The 24,512-nt window shown below is 42.6% G+C and overlaps 1 protein-coding gene across 1 annotated transcript in view; it reads right to left on the bottom strand.

The window, feature by feature from the left end:
* The window catches only part of deptor (DEP domain containing MTOR interacting protein), a 31,139-nt gene extending 12,375 nt beyond the window's left edge, over positions 1–18,764 (bottom strand). The window contains exons 1-5 of the mRNA XM_004077743.4: positions 18,469–18,764; positions 18,286–18,378; positions 14,823–15,001; positions 13,729–13,852; positions 1,003–1,181 (exon numbers count right to left, since the gene is read on the bottom strand). Of these exons, the coding sequence (XP_004077791.1) occupies positions 1,003–1,181; positions 13,729–13,852; positions 14,823–15,001; positions 18,286–18,378; positions 18,469–18,482 (589 nt within the window). The 5' untranslated portion in view covers positions 18,483–18,764. The remainder of the gene's footprint in view (positions 1–1,002; positions 1,182–13,728; positions 13,853–14,822; positions 15,002–18,285; positions 18,379–18,468) is intronic.
* Between the last annotated feature and the right edge of the window lie 5,748 nt (positions 18,765–24,512).

Here is a 24,512-nt window from a genome sequence, read left to right as displayed (position 1 = left end):
GTTTTTTAGTAGTTTGGGAATTCAGACATAGTCTATGTGAGGCAAGGATCTGCATCACACATCAACAAGGTGAAGTGAAAGTACAGGCGGTTACGGGCTGCTGATGGAGGCGCCAATTCAAAGGGGGCATTGGCTCAGCGGGGGGGGGGACAAATCTGCGGCGCTATGGTTTCCTATTATCTCTTATATCACTGTGTTCAGAACGGCCTGAAACCAGCGCAGACAGGAGCGCCGAGAAGGAAGAGAAGACACCAGAAAGGTGTGTAGAGAAAAAGGGGAGGGATGGAGGGAATCACTCTCCCAATTTAAGTGGGTGGATGGAGGGGGGGCAAAAATCTATTTTATAAAATATTTTACAAATCAGTCATTCCCTGACATTCTATAGTGGTACATAAAATTCTGCATTTTTTGTTCATTTTTGTGTGAAATGGCTAAATAATGCATCACAGCAGTCCTGACTTGAAGATGCTCAGCCTGAGGCCAGAGGCCGACTGAAAAGAAAGGAGAACAGATGGAACCTACTGCGACGGAAGAAGAGAAACCCCTTTTTTATTTATTCTGTTCTCCTGTCCTAGCTGATTTTATGAGATAAAAATAATTTAAATGTATTCTTATTTAAATAATCTAATAATCTAAAATATTCTGAGAGAATAACTTGATTATTCAGGAAAAAAAGACACCTGCTGCGGGCGAATAACTGATTTTATCGATTATTACGGCAATTATTAGGAAAAGCGGACTTTTAGCTAAGGTTTCAGCTGCACTTTTCTCTAACGTATTAAATATTTGTGTCTTCTTAAAAATAAAATAAAAGTAGCAGCTGTTTTTTTTATTGTTTTCATTTTGATGTTCATTCAACAAGGAAGTTTTTTTTTTTCTTCTTCTCCTTTTTCTTCCAGGTGAACCTGCTGCAGTTGGAACCAGCCGTCTACCAATTCTTGTGACAGGTAGACAACTGGGAAGTACACAGAAATCCATTTTTTCTGTCTTCCTCTTCCTCACCGTGCTGAATGATGCCATGCTCCAGAAGCCGCCGGCCCAGCTGCTCCGCCTCCTCCCTGGTTGGAGTCTCTCCTTCCTGCAGCAGCCAGTCGATGAACTCTGAGGCGACCAGGGATCGCTCGAACAGCGAGCCTTCCTCCTGTCTGCTCTGAATCAAAGTGTTCTCTGTGTTCATTAGTCTGTTGAGAGGAAAAAAAGTCAAATTTAATAATGTTCTAAGGTTAAAAGCAAAACCTAATGGGAACAAATTCTACATCAATTTCAAAATAGATGTTTTTATTAGCAAACATGTTTTTTTTTCCAATTTGTCCTGTCCAACAGCTGAGCAAACAGATCAGAGCGGAAGGCCTCTTATACTGGACAAATGTTTCTGTTACAACAGGGGGTTAAGAAAATCTTCTGACACACAAGGTGTATATTTGTATTTGAGGCTAAACCCTATTTGTTTGTTTACATTTTCTGTTGGACCAGGAAGAGTGGGATGTTAGAACCAAGCACTGTTGTTGCTGCACTCTGCAGCTAATTTCATTCCCATTGGAGTCAGAAGGCATAGAGTTAATGCAGCAGCTTTGCTAGAAAACAAATGAGGTTTTCAGGGAGTTACATTCATAACTAATAATGAAAGCATAATCAATTTTATATTTGCGTATACATTTTGCAGAAGAAACATGGCGAAATAGGTAAAATAAGAACTCCTCCAAAAAAACAAATCCCTACTTATTTCTCTGTTTTGTCAATTGGACTCCATTTTTTCCCAGATGGACACACCAACCACAGACAGAACAGAGCCTTCCAGTTTCACCATAATTCCTTCAAAATAATGTTTTGTTTTTTCCTATCACTACTTTTGAAAAGTAGGGATACTCGACTAGAATCGCATAAAATCCAAAATATCCACCTAGAACCTTAAACAGCTCAAACGAAAATGCATCAACATTGTTTTAGTTGCTGATAAGGTTTCAAAGCTATGAAAAGAAAACACTGGATAAAATAGATCAAATTTAAAACAAAACATGAACTTGATCCATCTAACTCCTACCATCCAAAAAAAACACACACAAGACAGTTAAAAACGATAAAAACTGGGTATAAAAGAGGCTACCTTCAACAAAATATTCTACAAATGTGGAAAAAATGCGAAGGTAACAGATGGCCTGACATAAAATCAAAGAATGGGACCTAGTTTTTGATGACATTGCTTCTAAAATACACAGACAGGGATAAAATTGTTGGTAATTCTCTGTTAACAAAAGAAAAACCTACAAAGTAAACTCAAAAACCTCAAAATGGACAAACAAAAAAATTGACAAATTCATATAAATAATAATTTATATGAATGTTTGATGCTGAATTGTTTATTTTTAAAAACTAAACTTGGCTCACTTCTTGCAAACTTCTCCAACTGTCTCAGGTTCCAAAGGATCCGTCCTCCAGGCGTCTTTTTCCAAACTTCACTTCACTCCCTCCACTTCACAAAAGAGTTTTTTTTTCCTAATCCGTCTCAGATTGTTTTAGCCATTTATGTTCTGGCTCATAATCCTTTAAGCAATCCCATAATCTATAACTAAGGCCAAGCTTTCTGACACCAGAAAAGAGGAAAATCTTTTGCAAGTTATTTTTCTAACCAAGAAGAGAACGGCAGTAAAACAGCCCTAAAGTTACCATATCTGGTCTTTTCTTTTATATATCTACCAACCTTTTTTTTTTAACTACCAATCACTTTTAAATGCACTGCATTTTTAAATGATCATTTCAAACAGATGAGAATCAAGCTTCGGATTGTTATAGCTAAGTATATCATAGTTTAGTTAAATAAACCGGAATCAGATCGAACTAAAGCTATGTTTACACCACACTCGGTGATGCACATTCAAGCAGCCACTTCCAATGATAAGTCTATATAACGCGCTTCAGGCTTACTGTTTAAAACTCGCGTGTTCAGCTACACAAGTTGCTACGACTCTTTTCGGGCTCTATATACTAACGAGCAGCCACTGAACGCATGTTAAAAACTAAACCAGGTCGAACTTTGATCAATCATGAATTGATCTTGGTAGGGATGTATGGATGACATCCATTTTTAATTCACGGCAGTGCCAACTGTTTAGAAATTGATCATGGAGGAGAAATTAAAAAATGCGGTTGGTGCCCGGGCAGAATTATAAACGCCAAGATATCGGAATAGATCTGTGAAAGAAAAAGCCTGGAGCAAGATTTGCGACATTTTGCACCAAGCCTCTTCCAACTGTAGGTGGCAGACATGTGTCAGCAAACAGTGGAAAAGGAAAAAGGAAAAGCCTCTCCCTGTTTGTCCTGTGTAAACACCATGAGCTAAACAAATGCCCGGAGTGTTCGGGGGTTCAAACAGCATCCTGAATAAGGCCACTTGATCCTTTTCGATTGTCCCTCTGACGCGCCTCATTCAAGTAGAAAAAAGTAGAATTCTACAAGTCAGGATAAGAAGTGCGTCTTCTCCAAACTGTGTCCTTCAGTTCTATTGGAATTTCATAAACAACATGCTGACGGAACAACTGGGATGTAAAATTACAACCTTGGTCTGACTGAATGGTCTTTGGTAACCCAAATGAAGGGGGGAAAAAAGTAACAAGGGCTTTAATGATACCCTTAGTTCTGAGTGTGCGCAAGGGTGCCCAAGGATAGCGTACTGCTGCACACATCAATGTCAAGAAATACTGATAGCCTGATTCGGTTCCAAGTAAGGGGTGCAATCTGTACGGATCACTAGCCACGGTTCGGCACATACATGTCCCGCGGATCGTGCGTCAAATTCCTGTCCTCCATCTTTGTTTTAACATGCATCCAAGTTACTGCTTGACGTTTGTCCAAAATATTGTTAACGGGACGCTCACGTGTGGGAGGAGCTTCCATCAAAAGCTTTTGTCGACATCAACACGGACGAAGTGGATGGTGAGAGTTTAGGTTTATTTCTTTTGAAGAACTGTAAAAAAACGTTGCTCTATGAAATCCTTCAGAAATCAGTCAGAGACTCTCCCAGTGAGGAGCGGCAGCCGTCCTGCACTGTGGCAGGAGAACGCCGCCGCTCCTCTGGAACCAGGGGCAATTTCTCAAAGCATGTTTGTTTCTATGGGCATCTTTTCTATGTATGTTTTGAAGCTTTTTTTTTCTCATTTTACTGATCCAAAAAATGATCCGAACTCTGACTCTAAAACCATGACACGGTCTGAACCGTGTGTTTTTTTGATCCGTTGAACACTTAGCTCTAGGCAATGGTCCAACACAATCAATTATCAGGTTCTCAAATGGTTCTCCATCACTGGGATTGAATGCAATGGAGCAGGAGGGATAACCTGATTCGATTTTCCACTCACTTGACCAAAAGAATGACAGAAAGCTGTAACATCAGATTTCCGACCAGGACAAAAGAAATGACGTAAGATAAGATAAGGTTATATTTTTTGCTGTTTTCTAAGTATTCAGATGAGCCATCATATGCCAGACTAAGAATATGTGATCACAACTTGCTGAACAACATTCCACTCTGAATCACCCTGTGTTAAAGGGAACCACCACAACACTATTACCAAGGTCAAAAGGCGAATTATCTCCACAGGAGTTTGCAGCAAATACACAGGTTTTGAGGAAACCCGCAGATTTTTGTGCTTGTATAAACTCATTTTTTTCTTCTTTTTTTTTTTTTCTTCCTTTTTTTAACTTGTTCTGTCCAACAGCTGAGCAAACAGATTAGAGCTGAAGGCTTTTTGTGTTGGACAGGTTTTACTATCACAAAAAGAGGTTATATAGCTTCAAGAAACTAGAGTGTAGATTTGTACAAACCCCTTTTTGTCGTATTATTTTTTATTTATTTGTTACATTTATTGTGTGTGGGGAGGGAGAGGGGAAGAATGTGAGGGGAGGGTGGAAGAGAGTAAAAGGAAGAAAGGTGAAAAGGTGGGGGATACAAGCACTGATTTGAATAAGTTATTATTTTAAGCTGTAACAATTATACCAGATCTGCTGGAAAGACGAATGTTACATAAAAGGTGAAAATCTGACACTAAGATGAGTGAAAAAAATCTGTCCATCAATACACTGTAGGTAAGGATGAGGGAGCAGTGTGGCAGTGTGCACGTGCACGTGGGGGTGGAGATACATGCATGCTGCCGACGTGAACCGTGTGTTCATAAGGGGAGCCAGATCCTACCCAGCCAGACCAGCCAGACCAGGAGAGGGGAGGAGTCCCCCCAGGCCAGAAGCCCCCCCAGCATCCGGACCCAGGCAGCCCGGGAGGGGAGGAGGAGGGGACCGCCCACCCCACCAGCCAGGCACAGAGAGGGCCCCCCTAAAGGGGCCCCCCCAATGCCCAGAGGCACAAGCGAACCCAGTGTCCGGCCCCCAGGCCACAAGACAGGAGCGCTTAGCCGTACCAGGCGGCAGCCATGGGGGCCACCGGGCGCCGGACACCGAGACAAAGGCCAGGGACGTAGCCAGGGCCCCCGGAACCCATGAGCCGGCCACCACCCGACCGGCGCCCCGTCTCCGCAAGCCAGCCCAGGCACGCGACCTTAGCAACCCAGGGATCGCCACGCACCCACACCCACCCCCCATAACCCTAAAACCCTACGCACTACAACGCCCCCCCCCCCCCCGCCATAATATCTGAGCCCCCTCCCAAACCCTCTCAGTGCCCTCCCCTCTCTGTGATGGGGAGGGAAAGCCCCAGAGGGTCCCAGCGAGCCAGCCCCCAGGTCCGTCCTACCCATGCACTCACACACACATACTCACAATCATCTGGTTACCCTCCCTACCCCCGCCGCCACGCAGTAACCCCCCCCCAGCCGGCCGACCCCCAGCGCCGTATGCCCGACCCTTCCCGCAGCCGCCAGGATACCCATAAGCCCGGCCGCCCTGAGAGGACCAGGCGGGTGAAGACCGGCCGCCCCCCCCGACCCCACCCATGTATGGAGGTGTGGGAGTGCTGTGTGTGTGCTGCAGGTAAAATAGGAGGTCACCAGTGTGGGGGGCTCCACCGCTGCCAAGCCGCAAAGCCCCCCACTCCGGAGTCCCTCTGTGAGTGGTGTGTATTTGCTGTGTGTGTGCTGCTAGCATGCAGTGTGTGTGTCTACAGAGGAAGTTAAAATTGTGGGGGGGGCCAGCGAAAGGTGAGCACGGATGTTTCACCGTGCCCCCCTCCACCAGACCCTCTCCACAAGGCCCCAGATGAATCAGAGTGTCTAATATGCAAGTAAAAAGTGGGGAGGAGGGCGGGTGCCAACGAGAACCCAGAGAGGGGCATCCCCAGTGAGCCCCGCCAGCATACCCCTCCCATCCAGATCCCGGGGCCCTATGTGCCTGTGTGCAATATTTGTTTGGGTGAGAGCGGGGAGAAGCGGGCGGATGGGCACAACCGGGGGAGAAGGCTCCCCCGAGCGACCGGCCCCCCAGCCGGCCGCGGTAGACGCCCCCCCTCCCAGAGCGGCCGGGCAGCCAGAAACGGCAAGCCAGCCGCAGTTGGAGGCCAGAGCCTCGTGGCGCCGAGAAACAGCCAGCAAGGAAGGGTCCCGGTGCCAGAACGGAGGGGCAGGGGGTCCAGCCCCACCATTCATACCCTGGCCTCCCTAAGGACTAGCACACCGCCCCCCCAGGCCCCCCCCCCAAAGAAATAAATAAATAATAAAATAATAATAATAATAATAATAATAAAATAATTTATAAAATAATAATAATTAATAAAATAATAATAACGATAACAATAACAATAACAATAACAATAATAATAATAATAATAATAATAATAATAATGAAATAAACCCACCCAAGTGAACCCATTAACCCCTGCTGTGACTGCGGCGTCGACCCCCGGGGGGCCAGGCCACGCGCCAACTACCGGCCACGGGCGAAACACCGGCCATGGGCAGACGACCCCAGGCCCCAGAGCCCCAAGCCCCCCACCCAGCCCCCGCCACGGCGACCAGCCACCCAGCACGGCACCCGGCCGCCGTTCCCGGTCAGCCGCACTGCCTACCCTGCGCCCAGAAGGCACCCGCCCAGGAACCCCTGCCAAGTTGCCGGCAGAGTGTGCGCCCCCACCACCACCCCACCCAGGCAACCAGAGCCCCGAGCCGGGAGAACGACAGGCCCGGCAGAGCCCATCCCCCCAAACCCACCCCGGCCCACCCAACCAGCCAGGACCCGGCTCAACCTATCACCATCCCACCCCTACTAGGTGATGTGACTAACCAGCTGGAGCCAGGGAGAGTCTGAAGCCGACAGGTTTTTTGTGGAGGACATTATCTCTAAACTAATATGCTCTGACATGAGGTTTCTGTAGTGGTTGATGCTAAGATTATTTTTAGATTTCCACTTTAGGAGGATAGTTTTCTTTGCGATACATACAGCGGTGAGAACCATATAAGCCTTGTTAGATTCCATGTTGATGTTATTCAGGTCACCTAATAAGCAGAATTTGGGGCAAGCAGGAATCTTGTGATTAAACCAGATTGATAAATCCTCACAAACCTTACGCCAAAATGATTGGACAGGTGGACAGACCCACAGGGCATGCAAATAGTCGTCTATGTTGTTACCTATGCACTGTGTGCATATAGCAGACTGATTGAGACCCATTTTAAATAACCTCTGTCCGGTGAAGTGAGTTCTGTGGAGAATCTTGTATTGAATAAGTTGCAGATTAGGGCTTTTGGTCATATTAAAGGCATTCAAACAGATCTGTAGCCAAAATTGATCACTAAAATTCAATGATAGCTCAGATTCCCATTTTGTCATGGGTAAGTAAATGGTTTCATCTATGTCTGATAACATCTTATAAATTTTGGAGGTGAGTTTGGGATTTTTAAGGTCCATGAAATGTGTTACTGTAAGGGGAGGGTCTAGGTCTATTTGGGTCAGGCAGTATTTAGTGCTTATAGCTGATTTAAGCTGCTGATATTCTAGAGATTTGTTTATATTAATTCCATAGGTTGAGGATAACGTTGAGAGGGACATAAATTTTCTATTCTGAATTATATGCCTGAACTGCTGGATTCCTTTGTTCTTCCATGAAGCAAAATGAATCATGTTTTTGTTAATCAAAATGTCAGGGTTATTCCAAATGGGGGTAAGTTTACATGGAAATAATGTGAGGTTGTTTTTTTTAAGAAAATCCCACCAGGCTGTTAAGGATGAGCTGATGTTTAAACTTCTGAAGCATTTGTGTTGTTTAATTTTAGAACTGAAGAAAGGTAAATTAGAAATATCTAGGTTATCACAGAGATTTTGTTCAATGTCTAGCCAGGATTCATCTAGCACACCAGGATTCAGCCATTTTTGTAAATAACACAATCTGTTCGCGGAGTAGTAGTCCTGGAAGTCTGGAAGGCCTAGTCCTCCTCTATCTTTAGGTTTTTTAATAGTTTTTAAAGTGATCCGTGGGGGTTTACCTTCCCAGAGGTATTGGGAAATGAATGAGTCTAATGATTTGAACCAAGTAGTTGGAGGTTTGGAAGGAATCATTGAAAATAGGTAGTTAATTTTTGGGAGAATCATCATTTTTATGGCTGCAACTCTCCCGATTAGAGAAATGGGTAGAGTTTTCCATCTAGTGAGATCAGCCTCGGTTGTTTTAAGTAGTTGGGTGTGGTTTAGCTTGAGTAGATCAGAAAGCCTAGAGGAGATATTTATACCTAAGTACTTTATGTTGCCTGTTTGTATTTTAATAAATGACGGATTTAGATAATTGCAATTAATTGGTAGAATTGTGCTTTTAGACCAGTTTATGGAGTATTCTGAAACTGAGGAAAATCTATTAATTAGGGAGATGATTTGGCAGATGGAAGATTGTGAATTTGGAGTAAATAGTAAAACATCATCTGCATAAAGACTTATTTTGTGTTCTAAATTTTTGGTTTGAATGCCTTCAATGTCTCGACTTTGCCTAATAGCAGCAGCTAGAGGTTCAATAAGTAGTGCAAATAAAGACAGAGATAGTGGACAGCCTTGTCTGGTTCCTCTTTGTAAATTAAAGCTTGGAGATGTTTGATCATTTGTTCTGATACGAGCATTAGGAGAGGCATATAATATTTTAATCCAGTTAATAAATGATTTTCCAAAGCCAAATATGTTCAGGGTGGCTATTAAAAATTTCCAGTTGACCCGATCAAATGCCTTTTCTGCGTCCAGTGACAAAATGGTTGCTTCTCGGTTGTTGATGGTTGTATAATCTATGAGGTTGATTAATCTGCGCATGTTGGTAGATGAATGTCTACCCTTTATAAAACCAGTTTGGTCAGGATGTATTAGAGAGGGAACTACCTTCTCCAGCCTTCCCAGCAAAGCTTTGCATATTATTTTAAGATCTGCATTAATCAGCGATATGGGTCGATAGCTGGATGGTGATGTGGGATCTTTCCCAGGTTTCAGAAGTAAGATTATATTAGCAGAATTCATATTTGGAGGTAGATAATTGTTGTCCTTAATTTCTATTGTCATTCTGAGAAAAATGGGAGCTAAGATGTCTACAGCGAAGTGGAGCAGAGCACCAGAAAAAGACATGCTAGAACATTTTCCTTAGGTGGATTTTTACAGCTTTACTAGTGTCAAAAGGAGTACCATTGCGCAGAAATGTTTCAGACAAATCAATAACTGCGGTTACATGAGCAAAGCGTCTTCGATCAGATCAAAGAACGCATTAGAATTAAACAGTGTACATTGGCCCAGAAAAACTTCATCCAATTATAAGAAACGTTTACACTTTCGATTGGAATATATCATTTTGACAAGCGCAGAACTATCTAAAATACCGAAACGGCCGTAGAAGACGAAAAACGAGTTCCGTTGTAAACAACCAAAGCTGCGGAATAGAGCGAGATGATCTTCTAAACGTGAGTTTATTATTGGTAGGATTTTTATTAAGTGCCTGTTCGCCCGTAATGTTTTTAATCTGTGCGGCCAGTGCTTTATTCTTGGCCGAACGGACTGGAAAGAAGGGTTAGGATTAGGCTAATACGTGCTAACAACATTTACCTTTGGATGTACTCAAAATCCGTGCGGGCAATGCCGCAATGTGTGTCTTGTCTGAAAGTGCTGACCGTAAATATGCTGCAATAACGTCAGCCTTCATTTTGTCTGGACACGATTGGTAACACAAATTCACATGATTGTTTACACGGTTTCTCAGGACTGTGCGGAGCAGCATTTCTGCATTCAAATGGCGCCTCTGCCAGCTCACACACCATCCCAAAGCCAGTCCTCTGCTAGGAGACACGGTTCTCCCGGGAGACAGGGTTCTACCAGGAGACACGACTCTCCTGAGTCCAGCAGCTCACTCCTGCAGAGCAGCCGGACGAACTGCGTAACAAAGCCCCCTCCTACGCCCTCAAACACGAAGCTACAAGTCCAGCTGCTCTGCTCAGAGACATGGTTCGCTCGTGCGGAGCAGCCGGTCCTGTTGCGTTCCAAAGCCATTTCTGGAGCGCCACACCGTCTACACATGACGTAAAAGCCAGAGCAGTAATGACCCACAATCGGAATAAATTGTTTAGATGCATGAACAATCGGCATAACCCACCTATCTCAATTGGAAGGGATTTTGTTTTTTTATTCTGATCAGGTGTCTTTTCTGATTACTTTTGTCCATGTAACAGGAGCTAATGACATCGCTCATTTTTTGCTTCTGTGCGCGTATGACAGCACATGCTAAAAAACACAGAGGGCTTACTGACAGTAACAAGAGTGGGATCAAGAGCACAAATCATGAGTGAATCAAAAACTTCTAGAGTAGGAAAAACTTTTTTTACAAGCCAAATCCTTCCCAAGAATCATATCAGCAAAATGTAATTGCAATTGAAACGGTCACAGACCACAACCTTGGCTAGCCCCGACACCAGCGGAGGACGTAAAAAAGCTGTGTGCATAGGTGCTCGAAGAGTCAAAATCACAAGAAAATCAGTAGAAAACAGAACGAGACTGCTAAGTAGAAACATCTGATTGGCTCTAGTGTCACGCAAAATTGTGAGTGGAACCACATCCTTTTCTGATTCAGTGAGGGAATCTGTACCTTAGAATATAAAAACTTGCAAACCCCAATCTGTCTTTTCTTTGGGATCAGTTAAGTTTGATGAGAGCACAGGATCGGTCTGGACAAAACTTGAACACAACGCTTTTTGGCGTCTTTAGGCTTTTATTATGTTCCTTCCTGGCAAGTATGGGACAGGTAGAGACAATACGTCCTTTTCCATGACAAGAAAAACACTCCTGACTGTCAGGAAGCACAGCTCCAGTGTGTGGCATACCTTTGGGGAAGGATTTTGTTTTTTTAAGTCCAGCTGGAGAACTGTCGGCATGTGTTGGGGAAAACACACAGCGATGAGTCAGCACAAACTCATCTGCAAGTACAGTAACACTGGTTAAAGATGCGACTTTCTCCTCATTCAAAGAAACAACAATTTATTCGGGAAGGATAGATTTAAAGTCCTCCAGCAGCACCAACTCCCGAAGCTAAGCAAAATCCTCTACTATACAAGCAGCATACCATTTATCAAAACGGACACATTCTACAGCGCACACTACACATACGTCTGGGTGGCTGATTTCTTGACGTGCTCTGGACGTTTGTCTGTATGGTTCTCATACCAATCCATATGCCGGTGGCGGACCGTGCGTTACACACTTGGGCATTCAGTAGTGCTACGTCTGATTCACTCAAACCCTCACAGTTCAATAGGGTGTCGGTCCACTTTTTGCAGCTATTACTGTACTAAGATATTTAAACTCCTCCACCTGGGGCAGGGACATTCCACCCACCGAGAGATGGCAAACCACCTTTTTCCGGTCAAAACCATGGCCTCAGATTTAGCGGTGCTGACCCTCATCCCAGCTGCTTCCAAGTCAGCCGCAAACCACCCCAATTCACGAGTTCCTGGCTCAATGAAGCCAACATCATCCGCAAAGAGCTGAGAGGAAATCCTGTGGTCCCCAAACCAGACCCCCTCCGGTCCCTGGCTGCGCATATAAATTCTGTCCATAAAAACTATGAACAGAACCAGTGATAAAGGGCAGCCCTGCTGAAGTCCAACATGCACCGGGAACAGGTCTGACTTACTGCTGGATATGCCAACCAAGCTCTTGCTCCAGACAGTCGTCTGTAGAGCTCCACGGACACCATACTCCCAGAGCACCCTCCGTAAGATACCATGGGAACGCGATCAAACGCCTTCTCCAAATCCAGGAAACACACGTGGACTGGATGAGCGAACTCCCACGAACCCTCCAGCACCCTGAAGAGGCTGTAGAGCTGGTCCGCTGTTTCATGACTAGGGAGGAAACCGCACTGTTGTTCCTGGATCCGAGGTTCGACTGTCAGATGGACTCTCCTCTCCAGTAACCTGGCATAGACTTTCCCAGGGAGGCTGAGGAGTGTGATTCCCCGCTAGTTGAAACACACACTCCGGTCCCCGTTCTTAAAGAGGGGAACCACCACCCCTGTCTGCCAGTCCAGTGGTACAGTTCCCGACTGCCACACGATGCTGCAGAGACGTGTTATCCAAGACACTCCCACAGCATCCAGAGACTTGAGGTACTCAGGGCAGACTTGCCCTTGAGGAGCTCATTGAATACCTCACTTCAGCTTGGGTGATAGACAGCCTCACCCCAAAGTCCTCATTCTCTGCTTCTTCAAAAGGAGGCATGTCAGTGGGATTGAGGAGATCCTCGAAGTGTTCCTTCCACCGCCCGACAATGTCCACAGTCAAAGTCAACAGCCCTACACCTGCACTGAAAACGGTGCATGTAGAGAACTGCTTTCCCCTCTGAGGCGCTGGATGGTTTGCCAGAATCTCTTGTAGGCCAACCAATAGTCCTTTGGCCTCACCAAACTCCTTCCAAGACCGAGTTTTTGCCTCCGCAACAGTCCGGGCCGCAGGTCGCTTAGACTTATAATTATTAGACTCTTTATTAGACTTAGACTCTTTTCTTTATTACCGTGACAATCAAATTATACAAATATGAAGTTTAACACAAAATGGTAACTAAGCAGAGTCACAGACAGATTTAGGCAAAGGAATGCACGGTGTGATCTCTTGCATTTTATTTGTCTGCTTCAGAAATTTAAATTTTTTATTCAAAATAAAAGTTGTAACTGGTATAACTAGCTTCCCTTTCACACAAATTGCTTTCTCCAAAAATAAATCATTTTTTGTTAACTTCATAAAAACAAACGAAAGAAAGAAAAAAACTTTTCCATGAGTGGGAAAGTTTAGTACTTACAGCTGGACACAAGACACTAAGAGAGGGTTCCACGTGCAGGATATTTGTGTCACATCACTAAATATAGCTGTTAATAAAATTACTTTACAAGCTGGCAAACACATACTTAGGGTGTCTGAGTGGTTACCAAGCGCTCAGCTGCTCCATAGTGATTACATAATCAGAGGTCTGAGCGTTGACATGACGGACATCTCCTGCACCATTTCTTTCTATTATGCAACAATGCTCCGAGTGTGTCTGTGTGCATGGTGGAGGAGGGAGCATAGAATAAAACAGGTTTGTGATTGTCGGAGTGAGTTGCTGGGTGAAGCAGGAAGGTTTGCCAAAACTCTAAAAAAAATATAAAAAGCTGGAGAACGGATGCTGAATTATTTTGACTTGATTTTTCTTTTTTCAAGCAAAGCAGCACATGATGGAATAGCATCCACTAAAAGAATCTCATCTACATGTTTAGATACAAAACAACTTGCGTTTGAGCATTCCTACTTTTCATAGAGCCGCTGACCCCTCATGAAGACCTTAGACTCGCAGTCCAGCGGGAAGGTGCCATCATCCTTTCTGAAGCGGTAAAACAGCTTCAAGTCTTTGAACTCCCGGTGCTCATCACACACTGCAAATACAAAAAATGGCGTGGAAAGAGGTGCACACCAGTTCCAGAAATGCAGAACTAGAAGCTTGACACATTTCCTTAAGATGGCTCGCACAAAAATCCACAAGTGTTAAAACATTTAACGATGCAGAACAAAAACAAAGTACAACGTTTAGAAAAAACTCTGGGACGCTGCGTTTCCAGAAAGTAGACTCTCGCAGTTCATGTTGTATGAAATTTGCAAAACTAAATAAAACTACGAAACCTTCTCAATTTGGCAGAAATCAGTTTTTTTTTTGTTAAGCAATCTATTTAAACCATTGACCGTATATTAGAACTGGACTGAGTAACCCCCCCCCCCCCCCCCTTGCATTCTATACAGGAAGTACCCGCTGGTCCCAAAAAGCCAAAATCCTATAGACTTATTGAGAAATAAACAGATATTACTTAGTCGTTCTATTTGTCAGAATAACCATTCTTGCTCTGTTACCTTTTTAACACGTTCTTATTAATCCTAAATGTTTTCAGTAGTGAAAGTTATTCAAGTTATAAACTGGCTAAATAAAACTACGTTAAACGTTTGACAGATTCTCCCAAGCCTGCTATCAAGTTGGTTCTCCTGTTTGGCGAGAGATGTTGCTATAGAAACGTTGACACAGACCAATCACTGCTTACTGACGTCCGGCTCCAACATGGCGACGTCCATATCGTGGAAACTTGGCGACTGAATTGACTTAATTATGCTGGAACCAGAAGTAAGTCATTTCCTACGGGTGATGTCACACTCACTTGGTCCAGTTCTCATATACAGTGTCAGACAAACACTGAAGCTTTCCTCAGTCTTCCTCTGATCTCATGTGAGGCAGATTATAGTCAGATCCTGAGCTGGAGCCGTACTGGCAACAATTTACGGAGGATCATCCATTAATCCCAGAAGATGTCAGACGAAACCCTCGCACTCACAAAACAGACGCATTCAGGTCTGCCTTACCGTGGTGAATGATGCTCTGGTCCATAAGCTTCTGCACGATCTTGATGGCAGTGGCCCGGTCAGAGGCCTCCTTATGTTCAAGCAGCCAATCAATGAGCTCCTTGGCCACAAAGCAGTTTGGGTAAGTGCGGAGGTGGTGCCTTCGATCTTTGATCACCTTTGCTTCATGCAGACGCAGCCTGTAAACAAGGCAGTGTCAAAGAACATCTGATTAATAGACAATTTTGAATAATTCTGGCAAAAAAAAAACAATTGGATGAACTAGGAAACTATTTCTGACCTTCACTGTGCTTTATATGGTGTACAATATGGGAAATAATGTGTCATACTTGAACAAGATGCTGTTTTGATTCTCCCACTGTGTCCTGTACCTGAACCTAAGTGTTGTGAAACAGCTTCAGCCAGGCTCCCTGCAGAAAGCCAGTTCCCCTCTGTGCAATCTGTGCAGCTGGCAGGCCTCATTCCTATTAGGCAAGACAGCCTCGCTCTGCTGTCGCCTTCTCTCAACGGACAAACAAACCTGAGACTAAACCAAGATTGTTTTCCTTGATCCGTCATCTGCACAGAAGCAGGAACCAAGATCAAACAAAAATCCTTGAGGCTTCTCGCAGTTTTTTCCCCCATCACATTTTGGTCTGACACAACAAACTGTCCATTCACAACTACAATGGTCACAAGACCCACAACAACAGCTGTGTGTGTCTGTGTGCCGTGACGGTTAGCTGTCCGCTCAGCCCTTTCTCTGAGAGGGATAGGAGTAGCCAGCACCATGACACTCAGCCGCTCCAGCACAGCCAGGCGTGCCGCTGTCAGTCAGGAGCTCACAGCACCTGATAAAATGAGCAAACAAGGGTGTAGCAACATGTACCAAGTGTAAACACTTGATAGTTTTGTCTTCCGTTTTAAAATAGTTTAGCTATCAAACCTACAGAACCCTGCACACAGATTAGTGGTAGGAAGTAATAAAAAGCTCATGTCTGCTAACAAAATTCTAATTTGTACCTAAAAAATGGTGATTCGTGTCCTGAAAACACTCATTTGTGCTCACAAAATACTTATTTCCGCCTACAAAATGCTGAATTCTGACTATAAAATGTTAAATTTGTCAACAAAATGCCAGTTTGTGCCAACAAAATGCCAATTTGTGCCAACAAAATATTAAATTGTGCCTATGAAATGCTTGTTTGTGCCTACAAAATGGTCAATTTTTGTCAACAAAATGCTAAATTATGTTAACAAAATACTAAATTGCGCCTACCAAAAGCTAAACTACGTCAACAAAATGCCAGTTTGTGTCAACAAAATACTTATTTGTGCCTACAAAATGGTCAATTTTGTCAACAAAATGCTAAATTGTGTTAACAAAATACTAAATTGTGCCTACAAAAAGCTAAACTACGTCAACAAAATGCCGATTTGTGCCAACAAAATACTTTTTTGTGCCTACAAAATGGTCAATTTTGTCAACGAAATGCTAAATTGTGTTAACAAAATACTAAATTGCGCCTACAAAAAGCTAAACTACGTCAACAAAATGCCAATTTGTGCCAACAAAATACTTATTTGAGCCTACAAAATGGTCAATTTTGTCAACAAAATGCTAAATTGTGCCCACAAAATACTCAATTGTGCCCACAAAATACTCAATTGTGCCCACAAAATACTAAATTGTGCCTACAAAAAGCTAAACTCCGTCAACAAAATGCCAATTTGTGCCAACAAAATACTTTTTTGTGCCTACTAAACGGTCAATTTTGTCAACAAAATGCTAAATTGTGGTAACAAAATACTAAATTGCGCCTACCAAAAGCTAAACTCCGTCAACAAAATGCCAGTTTGTGTCAACAAAATACTTATTTGTGCCTACAAAATGGTCAATTTTGTTAACAAAATGCTAAATTGTGTTAACAAAATACTAAATTGTGCCTACAAAAAGCTAAACTACGTCAACAAAATGCCAATTTTTGCCAACAAAACACTTTTTTGTGCCTACAAAATGGTCAATTTTGTCAACGAAATGCTAAATTGTGTTAACAAAATACTAAATTGCGCCTACAAAAAGCTAAACTACGACAACAAAATGCCAATTTGTGCCAACAAAATACTTATTTGAGCCTACAAAATGGTCAATTTTGTCAACAAAATGCTAAATTGTGCCCACAAAATACTAAATTGTGCCCACAAAATACTAAATTGTGCCTACAAAAAGCTAAACTACGTCAACAAAATGCCAATTTGTGCCAACAAAATACTTTCTTGTGCCTACAAAATGGTCAATTTTGTCAACAAAATGCTAAATTGTGTTAACAAAATACTAAATTGCGCCTACAAAATGCTAAACTCCGTCAGCAAAATGCCAGTTTGTGTCAACAAAATGCAAACTTTTGCCCTCAAATACTAATTTGTGACCAGTCAAAACTTTGTGTGCACAAAATAGACCTTTGTGGCCACAAATGATTAATTTGAGGTGAGAGTTTATGATATTTTTTCATTTAATTTCACGTCCTCGGCTCTGCACTTGTCCTGCTGTGTGCTCTGTAACAAAACTAGGACAACAGCCAAACTATGCGAGCTTGTGTTGAAGCAGAGCCGTGGGTTTTTTTAAAGCTAACGTCAGCATTTGTTCACACTCGCTCCAACAACAAGAATGATGATACAACACAGTACAGAAACACCTCCAGGGAGCAGAGCTTTGTTCCTTCTCACTTGTATCCTTAAACAGGAGACTGGGGAGCGAGAATGCCTGTGGCTGTGACTCCCACATCTAAGAATGATTAGCAAAGAGCTGCACTTTGAATCTCAGCGAGGGCAGCATCTGCACGCAGGTTCTTCATCATCTTAGCATGATCTCAGCCACACTTTCCTCAGAACGTCGTTGAGAAACACGCTTTCTCCTCCTGAAATGTCAGGCCGTGGAGCTCGGCTTCCTCCCTGAGGCTCTATTCCCCATGGAGGTCAGGAAGCCCCACAGTTTTGGAGCTTCTCTTTCGATGCACTAGCTCAGGTCAAAGGGTGCAACGTGTCAACAACTCCGCCAAAGATATTGGTACAGTTCCCTACTACAGTACGAGTGGGCAGGGCGTGACAAAGCCACAGTGGTTAGTGGGTTCATCTTGTTCTGCTCAAAGGGCACACACTGTAGGATCAACACAACAACAAATGCTGGGCTTAGTTCTAAAAGTTACACAATCGCACCAATATGGGGATAAATGACCACAAAAATGTAGATGGGGAGGAGTCTGTGCCTACTGCAGCTGAGGTTCAAGTGACTGATCAGATCAGGAAAGGTGAGTTTTCAGCCCTGGTGTGGGAGCTGTGGAGTGTCGTGTCCCGTCATGTCCTCCACCACCTTCCTGATTCACAGATCAGGGACATGCAGGACTCAGCATGCAGTCGTTTCTTTGACCTCTGGCTGGATGGAGATGGATGGACTACACTGCAGGGAGGGACAAGACGAACCCACCTCAGCTGTTCTCCGGTGACTAGAACCTCAGCCAGCCTCTCCAGCTCGGCCGCCTTCTTCTGCATGGTGGACCCGATTCTGTCCATCACGTCCCTGCAGAGACACCAGCAGCTCAGACATCAGAAAAACCGACGGCGACCGCCTCTGCAGGGCGATGAGGCATGAGCTCAGACCTTCACTCACCTCTCCAGCACCATCGAGACGTTCGTTAGAGATGTTGGGGAATAATAACTAGATCGGGGGACCGCGTGGGTCAGACCTGGAGCTCCATCATCAGCAGATGTCCGTCATCAAAAGCTTCGGAATGCGTGACATTCCCGCACATATCCGCGGGCTCCCGTGACTGACGACCGGCGCTGACCCGCTTTTGTTTGTTGACGCCGCAGTCAGTCAGCCGACACTGAGAGCTCACGTTTCCCCCTCCATGCTGCGGACGGACGGGGCGCGAGCCAGCCAGCCTCGGATGACGTCACGGGGGGAGTTGACGCGGGGCGGGGCCACAATGGCTCTGCGTGCAGAACAGGAGAGGAGGTTAAGGTTAAAAAAGATGGAAAAACTGCAGATGGACTGTTTCCAGGCCACTTATTGAATGTGCACGAGTCAGTCTGTGGAAAAATAATATCACAAAACACCGCATAATGTGTGGGTGGGTGTGTGTGTGTGTCTGTGTGTGTTTGTGGAGAGCACACAAACAAGAACCTATAAATAATCCTGCATGCTTACTGTTGCCCAATCAGGAAGCAGAAAAAATGGTGATCAGGCATGAACGGAATAAACAATCTCACTGAAAAATACAAACATTCAAATATGATAGTTTTAAAGAAAAACATAGAGCTTGAAGGCTTATTGATCAAGCAGGACAGTTCTGTTCCGGGTTCTGTTCACACAATCCAAACATGGATTCTTCCTGAAAACCCAGAGCATGCTTTATGGACCAGAAGCCTTTTATGTCTGATGTCGCACAGAACCTTCCTGCCCGCAAAGACCCTCTGGAGAATACAAGAAAATTCAATTCAAAGTGTACTTATAAAGCACTTTACAAACAGCAGTAACACAAATAGTTTAAAACAAGTGAAAATACAATTATACAATACACAAAAGAATTTCCTGATCCCTCACACCCAACAAAAATGACACATGAATAAAACTCAAAATAGAAATAGAAATCTGGCTTGATGCTGATGTAAGGGAAATAATATTTTAGGACGATGTCCACGTCAGAGACCAACCCAATCATGATCACAGAGGACGTCACCGTGTGATACCTCCGGATCAAGCCGAGCAGCCAGACCCGGAATGTCAATAGACTCGTTCCACGAGAATGGTTGGCCAATGTGTGTAGAGCTAAAATGGCTCGAACTACTTTTTAATTGAGATTCCCTCTTTTTCATCCTCCATGGAGGATGTTGAGATGCTTCATTCTAGCTCAAATTGTGTTCAATCTAAAAAGTAAAATAAAAAAAAAGTTACCTTGTAAGGTGTTTTATCCATCCATTTTCTGAACACACTGAATACCTTTTGGGGTGGTGAGGATGCTGGCTGGAGTCAACCCAGCTACAGACTGGCAGCTACAGGTTGCCAGTCTGTAGCTTGGTCACACACTTAGGGGTAATTTACCAATCAACAACAAACCTATGAAGCATGTTTTTGGACCAGAGTGCCCAGAAGAAAAACCCACACATGCACAAGGAGAAGATGCAAACTCCACACAGAAAGAATCCTGCTGGGATTCGAACCATGGCATTCTCACTGTGAGACAAGAGGCACTACCACAACACCACTGTGCAGACCTGTTTGCCTGCATCTAGATTTGTTTCTGTCTCACCTTTTTTCACGTTCATAATATCACTTTTGCAGTCAGTTTTATTGATTATTTTCAATGTTCGTCTTCAAACAGGATTTCCTGAACATTTGAAGTCAAAGGTGTGAAGCTGTAGTCTGTGCTGTGTCAGGAACAGCAACATTTCAGAGAATGGATTTTATCTTTTTCATGTTTGCTGAAAAAAATCATTTGTTTCATAAGCTACTGACGCTTTTTTTCTTTGCAGAAAGCATCAACATTTCCACAAATGTAATGAAAATGCAGCGAAGAAAGACCTCTCCATTGCAACATGCAAACACGTCCCTGGTAACAAACCTCTCCTTGTTTGGTGAGTCAGAGCAGGATTATTTTCCTGCAGCTCTTTCCTAAGGAAAATGTAGCAGCTCACAGTCTATTCTAGGATGTGAGGTTGGCTATAAAAAAAAGAAATCACCACCTTAAAATCCTGAGCCATGGTAGTGCATTGGAAGCTCAGACAAACTAGGTTTCGTAACAGTTCACATCCATTGTCCATTGGAAGAGACAAGCATCTGGTTTAGAGCGACACCTAGTGGACCAAAGAAGCAGCCAACTGGACACCTTGTGCAACCAGATCCTTTGCACTTTTCTTTGTTTTTTGGAACAAGCTTCCTTTATGTTGACCATTTAAAATGCGTGAGGACTTTAAGAACAAATTAGACTTTACTGTCATTGAAAAAGGAGGTCTGACATTCTATCTGCATGATAGAAGCAATTTAAGCTTTATTTGACAAAAATGAATTTATTTTGAGAGTTTTTGGCACAACATGTTGGAAAGCATGTCATTTCATTGATAATAACTTGGTTTCACACTTAATGAACATGCAGTCTAAAAACAATGAGACAAACAATAAAAAAAAAAGAATTCATCAAAATCTTTTGAATAAAAAATGTGTTTTCTGGGTGGAAGACATTTCTGAAAATGCTTTTTTTGTTAATAGAAAATGCATTTTTTTTTGGTTTTCATGTAACTGCAGCAGCTTGTTATGGTAGAGGATCTGCTTGTTTGGAACAAAAAGGCTTTTCAGACAACAGGCACTCATGGATCACTGAACTTTAGTAACATATGACCATGAACGGATCCTTTCATGATCGCTCCATGATTCTGTCTGTCATGATCATCTCCACACAAACCTGTAGGAATTATGCAGGAACTTCATGTGAGGTTGGGGGTTCTTCTCTCTTGTCACTATTTGAACTTTTTAGTTTTGTTTCTATTTTATCTGAAACAAGATCACCCACCAATATTAAATTGTAGAAATCATTAACTCGCCTTTTGATTTCATGTTTAGACTATATTTTAAAGCCAAAATATTAAATAACATAAATGTTCCCTTTTTCCAACTTCCTGAATTCAAGTGTCTTTTGTTTCCAATGTGCTTTCATCCTAATCCTTTTAAACCATGGTATGTTTCTGTCTGTTTAACAAAGACGGACACCTCAGCCTGCATACACTTGTAACTAAACAATAGGAGTATATCAGGTCTGCACATCTGCAAGTAGCATCAGGATTACTCAAATTTAAAAAGCAACATTTCTTGGATGCAAAAATGTGACAAAAATTCAGAATGCTCATTTCTGCTTTTTTGCATGTGGATCTAAGAAACCTCTGCAAGAAACTATAACTAAATTAAAAAAAAAAAATTAATTGGGCTTTAGGTGAGTCATTGCAGCATTAATCCTAATAGCAAAAATTAAAATGTTGCTTATTAAAACACAAAATGTCAAAATCATTTCATGAGATTACAGAGGGGCAAAAAAGCATTTAGTCAGCCACCAATTGTGAAAATTCTCCCACTTAAAACACAGAGACTTTTACAGTTTTTCTCAGTCACTTTAGTACAATTCTCAGATCAGAATGAAATTCCCAAAACTATTTGTTCAATCTTCACATCATGATGTCACTTGTGCACATCATATTAGCAGTTTCTCACTTCTTTGAACAAGTTGCAATTGCTTTGGTACATCCATGCAAATGATAATATAGAATTCTCTGCTCTTTGCTACATTATCAACTGTTTATGTCATGTTGATCAAAATGTATTATATAGTTCACTGTGCAATAGTCTTACTCCTCAAAACACCTAGTCATTAGTTCATCGTATAAGTCATTAACTGCAAAATGGTTGACCAAGTTGTCATAATGTGACAAACATATTTTGCTGCATTGCAAGAGAGGATATTTGCTGTGATGTGGATGAGAATTTGTGGACTAACATACAAGAAGAGGTGTAGGAAGACCACACCAATTCCTACTGCACTGCCTGTACTGTTGGACAGAATATTGTCCTATCTTTTTTTCCCCTTTGTGTTACTGTTCTCAGTGGGTTTTTTCTATGTTGGTATGACATGGTCTGTCAACAAATTACAATATGAACAATAAAAGTGTAAATGTGAATCTTGTCCAGTCTCTTGCAATCAAACAAAAAAGGTGTAACTTCCATTTTACAATAATTGTCAACAAAACTTTAGCCATAGTTTACATCAGAACCTCCCTCTAAAGTACACAGTTATATTGACAACATGACTAAGTAATTTGACTGTCTTGTTCGTAGACAATGACACAAGGACTTGACATTCTGATGGCACTGACATGTTCAATGACATAAAGACTTAGTTTTGAGAGATGAACTAAAGATTTTGAGCAAGTTACAGGCTTTTGCAAGAAATCCATAGTGTTTTGCTGTTTGTACAAATTGTTTTGAGAAATGCACACACGTATTTGCAAACTTCAATTCTGATCTGAGAATTGTACAAAAGCGACTGAGAAAAACTGTAACTCCCACCTAAGATCTTCAATGGAGTTGAGATCTGGAGACTAGCTAGTCCACTCCAGGACCTTGAAATGCGTCTTATGAAACTACCCTTTCATTACCCGGGCAGTGAGTTTGGGATCGTTGTCATGCTGAAACCACGGTTTTCACTCAAGATCTGACAAAACATGGCCCCATTCATTCTTTCCTTTACACTTTATATCAGTCGTTCTGGTCCCTTTGCTGAAAAACAGCCCCAAACCATGATGTTTCCACCCCCGTGCTTTACAGAGAACATGGTGTTCTTTGGATGAAATGCAGCTTTCTTTCTCCTCCAAACACGAGGAGAGTTCTTACCAAAAAGTTCTATTTTGGTTTCATCTGACCATAGGACATTCTCCCAATCCTCTTCTGGATCATCCAAATGCTCTCTAGCAAACTTTAGATGGTCCTGAAGATGTACTTTGTTACTGATGGTAGCCTTTGTTACTTTGGTCCCAGCTCTCTGCAGGTCATTCACTAGATCCCCCATGTGGTTCTGGGATGTTTGCTCACCGTTCTTTTGTTTATTTTGACTCCATCGGGGTGAAATCTTGCGGGGAGCCCCAGATGGAGGGAGATTATCAGTGGTCTTGTTTGTCTTCCATTTCCTAATCATTGGTCCAACAGTTAATTTCTTCACAGCAAGCTGCTTACCTATTGCAGATACTGTTTTCAAAGCCTGGTGCAGGTCAACAATTGTGTTTCTGGTGTCCTTAGACAGCTCTTTGGTCTTGGACATAGTGGAGTTTGGAGTGTGACTGTTTGAGGTTGTGGACAGGTGTCTTTTATATACCCGTATTTTCCGGACTATAAGTCGCTCCGGAGTATAAGTCGCACCAGCCCAAAATGCATTATAAAGTAGAAAAAAAGCACAGATAAGTCGCACTGGACTATAAGTCGCATTTTGACGGGAAATTTATTTGACAAAATCTGGGACCAAGAACTAATAACTTTCATAACCTCATATGACACAATCATAGCAGACTGTTTATCTCATAATTTCACAGTAATTATTTCTCAAACTTATTTATTTATTCCTTTCATGAAGCATCATTGGCCAACTAATACTCTGTTTTCATCCTGTATTTGTAGAAACAGTTGTCGTTTTTATTGCATTTCTGAATCTATGAAATCATTGGAAAATAGAATATTATGTTTTTAGCCTTCAAGATCTTACTGTAAAAAAAAGTTTGCTGATTCTCTGAGTCACTTAACATACTCCTAACACTTAACATACCTCATACATCAAATTGACCCAGGAACATCATCTCTGTTCCTCACAAATGAACATAACAGGAGGGTTAACAATGTATTTATTTCAATTTATTTCTAATATAAGTCGCTGCGGAGTATAAGTCGCACCCCTTGCCAAACTATGAAAAAAAGGGCGACTTATAGTCTGGAAAATACGGTAGATAACCAGTTCAAACAGGTGCCATTAATACAGGTAACCAGTGGAGGACAGAAGATCATATTACAGAAGAAGTTACAGGTCTGTGAGAGCCAGAAATATTGCTTGTTTGTAGATGATCAAATACTTATTTTTCAAATAAATTCTATAAAATCAGACAATGTGATTTTCTGGATTACAT

The sequence above is a fragment of the Oryzias latipes genome, chromosome 16 (assembly GCF_002234675.1).
Source record: "Oryzias latipes chromosome 16, ASM223467v1".
Lineage (NCBI taxonomy): Eukaryota > Metazoa > Chordata > Actinopteri > Beloniformes > Adrianichthyidae > Oryzias > Oryzias latipes.
The sequence above is the reverse complement of the archived record's forward strand: the minus strand, read 5'-3'. Positions and strand labels throughout refer to the sequence as shown.